We start from the raw sequence: 12,500 nt of genomic DNA, 5'->3' as shown, positions 1-12,500 counted from the left end.
CAGTCTGCACTGTTGACTCACACACTGTCACTTCTTGACACTCAGTCTGCACTGTTGACTCACACACTGTCACTTCTTGACACTCAGTCTGCACTGTTGACTCACACACTGTCACTAAGTGACACTCAGTCTGCACTGTTGAATCACACACTGTCACTTCTTGACACTCAGTCTGCACTGTTGACTCACACACTGTCACTTCTTGACACTCAGTCTGCACTGTTGACTCACACACTGTCACTAAGTGACACTCAGTCTGCACTGTTGACTCACACACTGTCACTTCTTGACACTCAATCTGCACTGTTGATTCACACACTGTCACTTCTTGACACTCAGTCTGCACTGTTGACTCACACACTGTCACTTCTTGACACTCAGTCTGCACTGTTGACTCACACACTGTCACTTCTTGACACTCAATCTGCACTGTTGATTCACACACTGTCACTTCTTGACACTCAGTCTGCACTGTTGAATCACACACTGTCACTTCTTGACACTCAGTCTGCACTGTTGACTCACACACTGTCACTTCTTGACACTCAATCTGCACTGTTGACTCACACACTGTCACTAAGTCACACTCAGTCTGCACTGTTAACTCACACACTGTCACTTCTTGACACTCAGTCTGCACTGTTGACTCACACACTGTCACTTCTTGACACTCAATCTGCACTGTTGATTCACACACTGTCACTTCTTGACACTCAATCTGCACTGTTGACTCACACACTGTCACTAAGTCACACTCAGTCTGCACTGTTGACTCACACACTGTCACTTCTTGACACTCAGTCTGCACTGTTGACTCACACACTGTCACTTCTTGACACTCAGTCTGCACTGTTGACTCACACACTGTCACTTCTTGACACTCAGTCTGCACTGTTGACTCACACACTGTCACTTCTTGACACTCAGTCTGCACTGTTGACTCACACACTGTCACTAAGTGACACTCAGTCTGCACTGTTGACTCACACACTGTCACTTCTTGACACTCAATCTGCACTGTTGACTCACCACTGTCACTAAGTGACACTCAGTCTGCACTGTTGACTCACACACTGTCACTAAGTGACACTCAGTCTGCACTGTTGACTCACACACTGTCACTTCTTGACACTCAGTCTGCACTGTTGACTCACACACTGTCACTAAGTCACACTCAGTCTGCACTGTTGACTCACCACTGTCACTAAGTGACACTCAGTCTGCACTGTTGACTCACACACTGTCACTTCTTGACACTCAGTCTGCACTGTTGACTCACACACTGTCACTGACACTCAGTCTGCACTGTTGACTCACACACTGTCACTTCTTGACACTCAGTCTGCACTGTTGACTCACCACTGTCACTAAGTGACACTCAGTCTGCACTGTTGACTCACACACTGTCACTAAGTGACACTCAGTCTGCACTGTTGACTCACACACTGTCACTTCTTGACACTCAGTCTGCACTGTTGACTCACACACTGTCACTTCTTGACACTCAGTCTGCACTGTTAACTCACACACTGTCACTTCTTGACACTCAGTCTGCACTGTTGACTCACACACTGTCACTTCTTGACACTCAGTCTGCACTGTTGACTCACACACTGTCACTAAGTCACACTCAGTCTGCACTGTTGACTCACACACTGTCACTAAGTGACACTCAGTCTGCACTGTTGACTCACACACTGTCACTTCTTGACACTCAATCTGCACTGTTGACTCACCACTGTCACTAAGTGACACTCAGTCTGCACTGTTGACTCACACACTGTCACTAAGTGACACTCAGTCTGCACTGTTGACTCACACACTGTCACTTCTTGACACTCAGTCTGCACTGTTGACTCACACACTGTCACTAAGTGACACTCAGTCTGCACTGTTGACTCACACACTGTCACTAAGTGACACTCAGTCTGCACTGTTGACTCACACAGTCACTTCTTGACACTCAATCTGCACTGTTGACTCACACACTGTCACTGCTTGACACTCAATCTGCACTGTTGACTCACCACTGTCACTAAGTGACACTCAGTCTGCACTGTTGACTCACCACTGTCAATAAGTGACACTCAATCTGCATTGTTCAATGTCAGTTACGAACCTGAGCTGGGCTACAGAGGCAATCTTAACAGCGCTAAGATTGCTTAGCGTTTAAAATGGTCCCATAGAATTTCTTAATTAACGCCGAGCAAACCAAGAGCTGATAATGATCAATTGTGCACCCCAGCCCTGCCCAGTCTGTTGTTGGTTGATTGATCTTTGTTAGTTCCTTGCTTAGTTCTCACAGTCGGGGCCTCGCTCCACTGTTCTGTCTGCTTTGAAGAGCACTGCATGTCACCTTGTCTTTCGTTTGTCGTTTCCATTATTTGCACACCAGTCGATCAGTTCCTTCTGTCGTCCGTCCGTCAGTCAGTCAATCAGTCAGTTGGCCGTCAGTCAGTCAGTCACGTTGTCAGTAGTTGGGTAATCAATGGACTGGTCAGTTTCGTAATCAATGGACTGGTCAGTTTCGTAATCAATGGACTGGTCAGTTTCGTAATCAATGGACTGGTCAGTTTCGTCATCAATGGACTGGTCAGTTTCGTCATCAATGGACTGGTCAGTTTCGTAACCAATGGACTGGTCAGTTTCGTAATCGATGGACTGGTCAGTTTCGTAATCAATGGACTGGTCAGTTTTGTAATCGATGGACTGGTCAGTTTCGGCGCTTACACACGAATCGCTTCATGCACAGTTGAGGTGGACTGTCAGAACGTGAGGAGGAAAGACCACCGGCCACACCCTGCACACTGTCCTCATTGTCTGGCCTCTGACTGCTCTTCTGTTTTTGTCACACGTCCAGAATCAACTTGCTGATGGTTTTTGACATGGTTAGTGCATGTGTAGTATTTCGGTATTTCCGACATAGATTTCTTGATTTTTACGTGGATATTTGGTCTCCTGCATGACGGGCGCAATAGCCGAGTGGTTAAAGCGTTGGACTGTCAATCTGAGGGTCCCGGGTTCGAATCACGGTGACGGCGCCTGGTGGGTAAAAGGGTGGAGATTTTTACGATCTCCCAGGTCAACATATGTGCAGACCTGCTAGTGCCTGAACCCCCTTCGTGTGTATATGCAAGCAGAAGATCAAATACGCATGTTAAAGATCCTGTAATCCATGTCAGCGATCGGTGGGTTATGGAAACAAGAACATACCCAGCATGCACACCCCAGAAAACGGAGTATGGCTGCCTACACGGCGGGGTAAAAACGGTCATACACGTAAAAGCCCACTCGTGTGTATACGAGTGAACGCGGAAGAAGAAGAAGAAGGTCTCCTGCATGCACACACATACGGAAGGGGTACAGGCACCAGCAGGGCTGCGCATCTGTTGATCCTAGAGATCGGCAAAAATCTCCATTCTTACACAGCACTCTCCAGACGCCGCATGGGTCAGCTCAGGACCCTGAGAGTAAAAACTACGATCTCTAAGAACCCATAATATTGCGCCCGAGTGGTGCTGACATTTGGGCAGCCACTCACACTGTCAGAGGGAAGGCAACGAAAAGTGTTGTCTGAACGTGAAAGTATTAACATTGTTTGTAGTTCTTGGCGTTCTCTGCAACACGCCATAGCCATGTTAACGTTCTGCTGGGTAGGTCTTTCTGCTTCGGACAGCTCGGCACGTGTTCACTTCCCACCTCCATGTGTGGAGAGTGCAGGTCCTGAAACGGGCGACCACTGCTTGAGGATGCGCCGCCGTACTGAAAACAGTGACCGAAGTGACGTCTGAGGAGCTTCCTCAAGGATGTGGCTGAACCGGCTTTCGTGTGGATTCCTTCAGTCGGTTAGGTTATCAATCATTCAGTTAGTTAGTCAACCCACCAGCAAATTACTTAGATTATACCAGTGTTGTTGTTTTCTTCACGGGATGAGATGGTTTCTCTTTTTTCTACCCCCTCCACTCTCCTCTTCCCGAAAACTCCCCTTCCCCTTTTCTCTAATTCGAAAAAAAAATCTGCTCAGGGAGAAAGAAAGAAACAAGAATGAACGAAAGAAAGAAAGAAATAGAAAAGCAAAAAGAATAATGTTTTTGTTCTTATTTTTGCTTTGTTTTGCTCACCACAGCATTTTTGAAGTCATTGTCCAGTTTTTGCTCCAGAGGTAGAACAACTTCAGCGAAAAAGGACTTGTTCTGCACACGATCAGGTTCAGTCGTCATTGGTAACACACATACACACACGCGCGCGCGCGCGCGCGTGCCGATCAAGCTCTTAAAAGGCAAAAGAAAATGTGGTTGAGGTGAGGGTGGGTAAATGAATAGTCAGACAGGTGTCTCAGGCAGGCAGATACATAGAGAGAGATGGAACATTCTGTTGTTACCTCAATGATTAGACACTGTGTGTACCAGCATTCTAAACAAGTATGAAGTGTGTGTGTGTGTGTGTGTGTGTGTGTGTGTGTGAATCAGAATCAAATCTACTTATCAATTAAACCATAACAAGGTTGATAAGATACACATACGCAGTCACACGTACCACACACATACAATTAAGTTAACAGTAAATAAAATTAAATGAAAGAGAACAGTAAACTTATGTCATTCTCCGTGCGATGACGTTTCTGGCGAAACACAAAATTTCCAAATATTCCTTCAAGTTTGTCTTCCAGCATCAGCTGACTGAGTTTAATGGTAGTTGGAAGGCATTTTTTTGCTGAATTTCGTCTTTGAACTGTTCTCTTATTCCTTTGTATACAGTTCGCAATTATCTCAGAAATGTTCATCTTCAATTGTTTGACATTGTAGGCACAGTCTCATCTCTTTTGGAATGTTACAATATCTACCCTTTTCTATTGCGAGATCATGACAAGATATTCTTAATTTTCACAGTGATTTTTTTTTTCAAATAATTAAGATATCCCAAGGTTCGGTTCTGTATTCATCAGTAATGTTATTATTAAATTATCATTTTTATTCAAAAACAGATTCGCATTCACGTTTATTCATGATAATATGACTAAGACTGAATACTGAATGTGGACTGTACGTGTCCTGAACCAAGATCGTGTAAAATCATTCTGACAAACCTGATCCATGTTCGCTGTTTTATCTCGTGGGTACACATACCACCGTATACAAGTTTAACATAAGAATGTTATCGTGTCTGTATAATGTGTAATCAAAATTTTATGATTTGACGTATCACTTTTAAAGTTAATATAAGGGATATTTACCCATTTCACCGAATACTGCTAAATTTGTGGGGGGGTTTGTGGACTCCTAATGTTGGTTTTAAAAAGCTCAAATGAACATGTTCATGTGGAAACCTGTTTATGATACAAAGATTATAAAGGTTTTTAAAGATTATTGTCTGCTTTTTCACAAGTGTGGAAACATATTTTGCACCATACGTTACAGCAGTGAAACAAGCGTATCAAATTATTTTGAAATTATATGCCTATGCTTATGTTTTCATTCTCGAAAGTTATTTTAGAACTCTGTGTATGTGTGTGTGTGTGTGTGTGTGACTGTGTGACTCTGTGTGTGTGTGTGTGTGTGTGTGTGTGTGTGTGTACATGCGTGCGTGTGAGTGTGTGACGGGCGAGTATTCGCGAAGCGTGCACCATGTTTGAGGGGAGAGCAGAACACCACAAACACTGCTGACAGGCACACATGAACCTACACAGAGCAGAACACCACAAACACTGCTGACAGGCCCACATGAACCTACACAGAGCAGAACACAAACACTGCTGACAGGCCCACATGTACCTACACAGAGCAGAACACAAACACTGCTGACAGGCACACATGAACCTACACAGAGCAGAACACAAACACTGCTGACAGGCCCACATGTACCTACACAGAGCAGAACACAAACACTGCTGACAGGCCCACATGTACCTACACAGAGCAGAACACAAACACTGCTGACAGGCCCACATGTACCTACACAGTCTTCATATTTCAGCTGAATTTCCTTCTGCACTTCAGCGATCCGGAAAATGGCTTCACCTGAAAAAGAAATAAACAACTGTTATCAACAATGTTTTCCGTTGTGGTCTTGTGGTCGTACAATATGAAGAAACAATCATATACACTGTTTCCTTTGCACTCCTGATTATACAAACAAACAAACAAAAAACGGAGAGAGCGAGAGGCAGTCATTACACACACATCGTTTTCTTCTGCTGTTGGCATTGGGATTGGGGGAGGGGGGGGGGGGACATAAAAGCTGAATAAAGTCGGGCATTGATATTTCTGACGGATCCCAAACAAACAGCATTTTGCAGTGGTTCTTTTACACGCACTAAGTGCACACAGTCCACAAGACTTCGGCATGTTGTCTCATCGGAAGACTGGCACCCAGACCACCACGAAACATGTGGTAAAGGAGAAGGGGGTTAGTAAAGAAAAGAGAATAATCCAGGTATGAGATCGGATCGAATTCGGATAGATCGCATTTCTCGATTGAAGTTGAACCACCACCATTGCCTTTGTTTCTTTCTCCGACACAATTCGTTAACTCGTATAATTGTCAACTAAGCTTTTTATTTGATCATTTTTTTCAGTCTGCTTCTCTCCCTTCCCCTCCCCCCTCCCCATCTCTCTCTCTCTCCCTTCCCCTCCCCCCCTCCCCATCTCTCTCTCTCTCCCTTCCCCTCCCCCCTCCCCATCTCTCTCTCTCTCTCCCTTCCCCTCCCCCCTCCCTATCTCTCTCTCTCTCCCTTCCCCTCCCCCCTCCCCATCTCTCTCTCTCTCTCTCCCTTCCCCTCTCCCCTCCCTATCTCTCTCTCTCTCCCATCCCCTCCTTCGACTGCCACTTCTTCAGCCTAAAAGAAAGGAAGGGCAGAATATATTCTCCTCATAATAACATCTGATATAAAGTGTAAAAAGTCCAATGAAAACAACAAGAATCATGTCATTGTGAGGGAATGGGTCATACTGAGAAACATTAACAGGCACAGAGAGAGAGAGAGAGAGAGAGAGAGAGAGAGAGAGAGCATGGGATCAATCGCAGTTTGGGGGGCATATGCTCATGGAATACTTGAGCTGCATGCATCGGCCCACAATGGAAGACTGTATTCTACACACCTTCCATCAGACATGGACCCACAACAATGACGACGCTGCACATATACACATCATTGAAGCATTCTGTTCTGTTCAATCTGTGTTGCATAATGAATAATCCCCGCCCCCATCCCCCCCCCCCCCCTCATTTGAAATAAGATAGGCGTGTATTCAATCTAAGTGCAGCTATGTACCCACTGTGCTAATGTGATACAGAATAACCGAGACACTGCCCTATGTTTGGGATGAAAAAAGAAAATCATCAACATTAAATAACAACCAACCAACAAAAAAACAAAACAAAACAAACAAAAAAAACCAGCAAAAAACAAACAAAAAAGAATTCTTTGGCATCCCAGCTGCAGGAATTTGCTTTACACTGGCAATCTTGTCAGGTCATGAGTTCGACACAGCAAAATCAATCACAGCTGAGGAAAAAAAATATATATAAAGATGCACGTGTGGCATTTATATACACAGCAAACAACCGTGTTAAATCTGTCACCTAAGGCGAAATCATATATAGTGGGTTTGACTGCTGTCATCAACTGCCAGCCAGAAGGGTTTCAGCTTTGGCTGCGAGTGTTGACATCAGACCTTGCCCCGACGATGTCACGTTTCCGATAACAGGTCGGCACTATCCCCTGTGCGCGTGACATTTAGCTCTGCTGAACAGAAACACATCCTGTAACGCAGCACTAAATATCAGCCCACTCTACGTGTTGAAAAGTTTCAAGTGTGCGTCAGTCATTGGTTTGCTGACGAAAGGTGAAATGTTCGTGTTTGTCTTGTGAACACAGTGGGAGGGAGTGAGGGTGTGGGGAGGGTGGAGCGTCACTACAGGCAAGCCAGATTCACGCGGTTTCTCTTTCTCATGCGGTTTTTTATTTTCTTCTTTTCTTAAAGTGATTTAAATTATCGTGACTGAATTGTGTTAACCTTCCTTCATGGATATTTGAGCCCACGATTCAGAACTGTCCACAGGAACCTCACACCTGGACGGGCGTCACTGCCTTTGGGTTATAAAACTCTCCCTCCCTCTCTCTCTCTCTCTCTCTCCTTTGGTCTGCATGAGTTGCATTACTCACGTGACCACCATATTCAGTACCTCAAAAATATTGATAAAAGAGTTTCAAAATATTGTAACACAAACTGTTGAGCCTGCCTTGAAGCCGTTTGAAGTTAGAAATTTACATCTTGACAATGACAGTGGGTAATGACGTAACTGCACACATGAATTTACCTAGGGATGATTCATATATAATGTGGTCAACATGACATTTTCTGCATTGACTTGAGCTACATCAAAACTGCTCTACAGTATTAAAAATAAAGCTAGACAGACAAGTTCAACTTTCCCGTACTTCTTCGAAGGCGAGAGACAGACAGACAGACAGACAGGCGTCGAATCACCATGAACATCAGTGTGAAGATGTGTGTGGAGAGAAAACACATGTTGTGACTGTCACAACTCTCACGGGGAGTCAGGTCAGCCAACAAACTCATTTGTCCTTCCTCCTGTGCTGCTCCCCCCCCCTCTCTCCTTCTTTTTCTTCTTCTTCCTTTTTCTGGGCATCCGATGTGAATACTGAAGAGTCAGCCACAAAGCGGACTGTGTCCCCGTCTCTCTCAGCTCTCAGCGGATACCACGTCACGGTGATCACGCTGCACCAGAAGCCTAAACACACCGCCATGTTTGTCTGCCCGCCTCCCCCCGCCCTCCCCACTTCCCTTTGGACTCTTTAGACACACACAGCTGCTCTCCCTCTACCAACTGCCTTGTTCCAAATCTGAGATTTGGTAGTAATCCGGTATTCAAACAGGATTGTTTTAAAATCAGTTGTTTGACTACTGATTTAGGAAAGACTCAGATGAGTTGATCGCATAGAAATTCAACAGAAACCCCAATCGATTTTTGATAACCATTGCTTTGGAGTTTGTTTTCTTTCAGATCTGAGGAGACAGAATAGCCACACTGCATAACAGAACTGCACGTTCCTATCTCTATGATCAGTGTTTCCCCAAGTTGTGTCTGTGTGTCCATCACGCAGTGAATCAGTAAACCACAAATGAAACATCGACTTCCTGGCCTCATTGTTTATCAATTTCAAGTCGAAAAACCACCGAGGCAACCTTGTGTTTGTTCTGTATTGTCCATGTGTTCTGTGTGGCATGTTCAGGATTAAAGAGGCTATGCCAATCTTGAATAAAAGCTAATTTGTGTCTGCACATTTCTTCTGTTCTTGCTGCTGTGTGCACATGTCAAATGATCGGTATAAGGACAAGCCCGGCACTTCCTTTTTTTGAGGAAGTGTCTGGGTTTGTTCCAATGTACCTTTTATTTACCTGTGTACTCGCTGAATCGATAGCGTAAGCAGCATTGGCTTGAAGTTATGTACATTGTGTATGGAGAGAGTTACCATTCTTTACTATGTTAACCGAAGAGAAGGCTGACCAAAGCAGTGAAGTTCTAATGATGCGTTTGACGGGAAAAACAAAATACCTATGTTCTCTGCGCTTTCTTCCAGAGTGTGCTAAACGCTGCCTTGCAAGCCAACATAAATCATTCCCGTGAGTTATTCCGAGACAGAGCCGCCACATCACACCGGGAAAACCACCTCTATCGATTTCACGTGCCCGTCTTTGCAGCATCTTCATCCTGCTTGCTGAATTCGTCAGATTGAAGCACCCAACACATTGTGCGTCTCCAAAAGGTTAACTGCGATTCTCTGACCGTCTGCCCTGCATAGTGCATTGCTGAGCCCGGTAGCAGAAACAGAGAACACACACACACACACACATACACACACACACACACACCGGTGGACGGTTACAGTTTCAGTTTCAGTAGCTCAAGGAGGCGTCACTGCGTTCGGACAAATCCATATACGCTACACCACATCTGCCAAGCAGATGCCTGACCAGCAGCGTAACCCAACGCGCTTAGTCAGGCCTTGAGAAAAAGAAGAAAAAAAAATATATATAAGCGTACATACATAAATAAATAAATAATAATTATGATTAAAAAAAAAGGAAAAAAAGATAGTAGTAATGAAAATAATGATAAAATAATAATAATAATAAATAAATAATTAAATAAATAAGACAACAATGATGATAAATAAGCAAATAAATATAAAACATGAAGACACACATTCACACATACACCCACACATGCATAACAGATATGCCCCAAAAACGCAGTTTCATAGATATGAAAGCACAGTCAAATACATATAAACGTACATGAGCTCCAACACACACACACACACACACACACACACACACACACACACACAGATTAAAATTAGTACACAGACAGACACAAGGGGGTGGGAGATATGGGCGTGTGTGTGTGTGCTTGTACAAGTAAGTGTTCATCTGTGTGTGTGAGTGTGTGTGCGTGTGCGTGTTTGTGTGTGTGTGTGTGTGTGTGTGTGTGTGTGTGTGTGTGTGTGTGTGTGTGTGTGCCGTGGAAGCTGCGATACATAGACTAGAAACTCCGAGTGTGTGGAGGAGGGGGAGAGGAGGTGCAGGGACGGTTACAAGGTATTTTAAAAGAGCAAATAACGAGTCAATAGGTAAATGATCAATGAATAAATACCAACCATGCACTCTGCGAAAACTCCCCCCTCCCTCCCCCTATAAAAACAATCAACGTTTTACTGACTCCTATGCATACGTTTACACGATGTCGGGTTCTCACAGTCACTGTATCTCTTTCCACTGTATCGTTTCGTCCGCTTCAGCTTATCGGTCATATGACTTCCGTAAACTTTTCTTTCTTCTAACAGTGTGTGTGTGTGTGTGTGTGTGTGTGTGTGTGTGTGTGTGTGTGTGTGTGTGTGTGTGCGTCTTTTTGTCTGTCTGTCTGTGTACTAATTTTAACCTGTGACTCAATAAACAGGTACTGTCACTCTTTAACACAACTGCACACAACTTCAGGCCATTGGAGCGGCCAGCGCTTCCCGTCAGCCGGCATACAGGTGTGATGTGTACAGGGAAGTACAAACGATGACAGTGTCTCGTGCACAAATGTACACGAGTGAACGAGCAAAAGACGCAGCTGAGCTGGCAGGTAATTTACTCTCAGCCCAGACCCGACGGAATAAAAAATTCCTGACGTGAAATTCAATGACTGCGCCTTCAACGGGAAGCGTCAGGCTTGCGGTTCGTGCCATCATTGGGTGTGGTCAATCATTATCATTGGACAGCGCTGCCGTCGTCTTTATCATGTGTGTGTGTGTGTGTGTGTGTGTGTGTGTGTGTGTGTGTGTTATTTTTGTTTGAAATGGCATTCGTACATGAATAATTTTGTAAGCAGGCCGAGGCTTTGTAACACACACACACACACACACACACACACACACACACACACACACGCACGCACGCACACACATGCACATACACTCACACGCTACTGTATGTGTGTGTGTGTCTATGCGTGCGTTTATGTACAAATGCTTTCATGTCTATGTACGGAATGCTGTGAAAAGATCGATACATACAGATATTGTTCTTTGACCAGACTGTAGCCTGACAGCCATACACACATAGATCGTCTGTCAATGTACTTCCCCTCTTCAACAATTCAATATGGAAATATGGGTGTTAGTCCTTCTTAACAGACGAACTCTTGTGGAATACCGCTCAAAATATCGACTATTCAAAACCAAAACAACATTGGCAGAACAAGAAATATTCATCAACACGTCGATTCCATTTCAATGCTTACTTTACATATTGTGTCAATTTCTGAATAGATTTGTTATTCTGCACGTTTATTCTAAAAACATACTTGTCTGTTTCATATGCTTGTTTAAAGTCTTTTATGAATTGCAGTGTTGTCTTCACTTTGTTGATTCCACATTTGTATACACAGAATTTAGCTATCAATAAAGTATGTGAAAAGCATCCATCACATTGTGTTTTGTTGTCGTATCCAAAAAGTAGCTAAGCATGATTAAGAACCAGTCCATCACAATTCACACTGTTCTGTTGAATGACGCACTGTGTCAAAACCAGTCCATCACAATTCACACTGTTCTGTTGAATGACGCACTGTGTCAAAACCAGTCCATCACAATTCACACTGTTCTGTTGAATGACGCACTGTGTCAAAACGTGCTGCACACGATAATGTAACACCGTGTCCGTCGTTTATCTCGGCAAAAATGACACTTGTTATTTGACAGTACTCCTCATTCAGCAACATAACATTATTTTTTATACAAGAGCTCGAAAATCAACCATAATATGATACCATTTTGATTTTATCTCTTTTATCTGTGTGGCAGTGAAAAATATTTTTGCCTTCAAGTTTGTTTTCCAGGCAAATTTTCCAATTTCACAGGCATTTGGTAATGCTGGTATAATACTGAATGCTTTATAATATGTAGCTGCATTCTGATAACTGTTTTTCAT

General features: G+C 43.9%; 1 protein-coding gene across 1 annotated transcript in view; it reads right to left on the bottom strand.

The window, feature by feature from the left end:
* Nucleotides 1-12,500, bottom strand: part of LOC143292104 (BAR/IMD domain-containing adapter protein 2-like) — a 39,609-nt gene that overhangs the window by 19,341 nt on the left and 7,768 nt on the right. Inside the window, exons 4-5 of the mRNA XM_076602289.1 lie at nucleotides 5,956-6,017; nucleotides 4,122-4,193 (exon numbers count right to left, since the gene is read on the bottom strand). Coding sequence (XP_076458404.1) covers nucleotides 4,122-4,193; nucleotides 5,956-6,017 — 134 coding nt within the window. The remainder of the gene's footprint in view (nucleotides 1-4,121; nucleotides 4,194-5,955; nucleotides 6,018-12,500) is intronic.

The sequence above is a fragment of the Babylonia areolata genome, chromosome 18 (genome assembly GCF_041734735.1).
Source record: "Babylonia areolata isolate BAREFJ2019XMU chromosome 18, ASM4173473v1, whole genome shotgun sequence".
Lineage (NCBI taxonomy): Eukaryota > Metazoa > Mollusca > Gastropoda > Neogastropoda > Buccinidae > Babylonia > Babylonia areolata.
The sequence above is the reverse complement of the archived record's forward strand: the minus strand, read 5'-3'. Positions and strand labels throughout refer to the sequence as shown.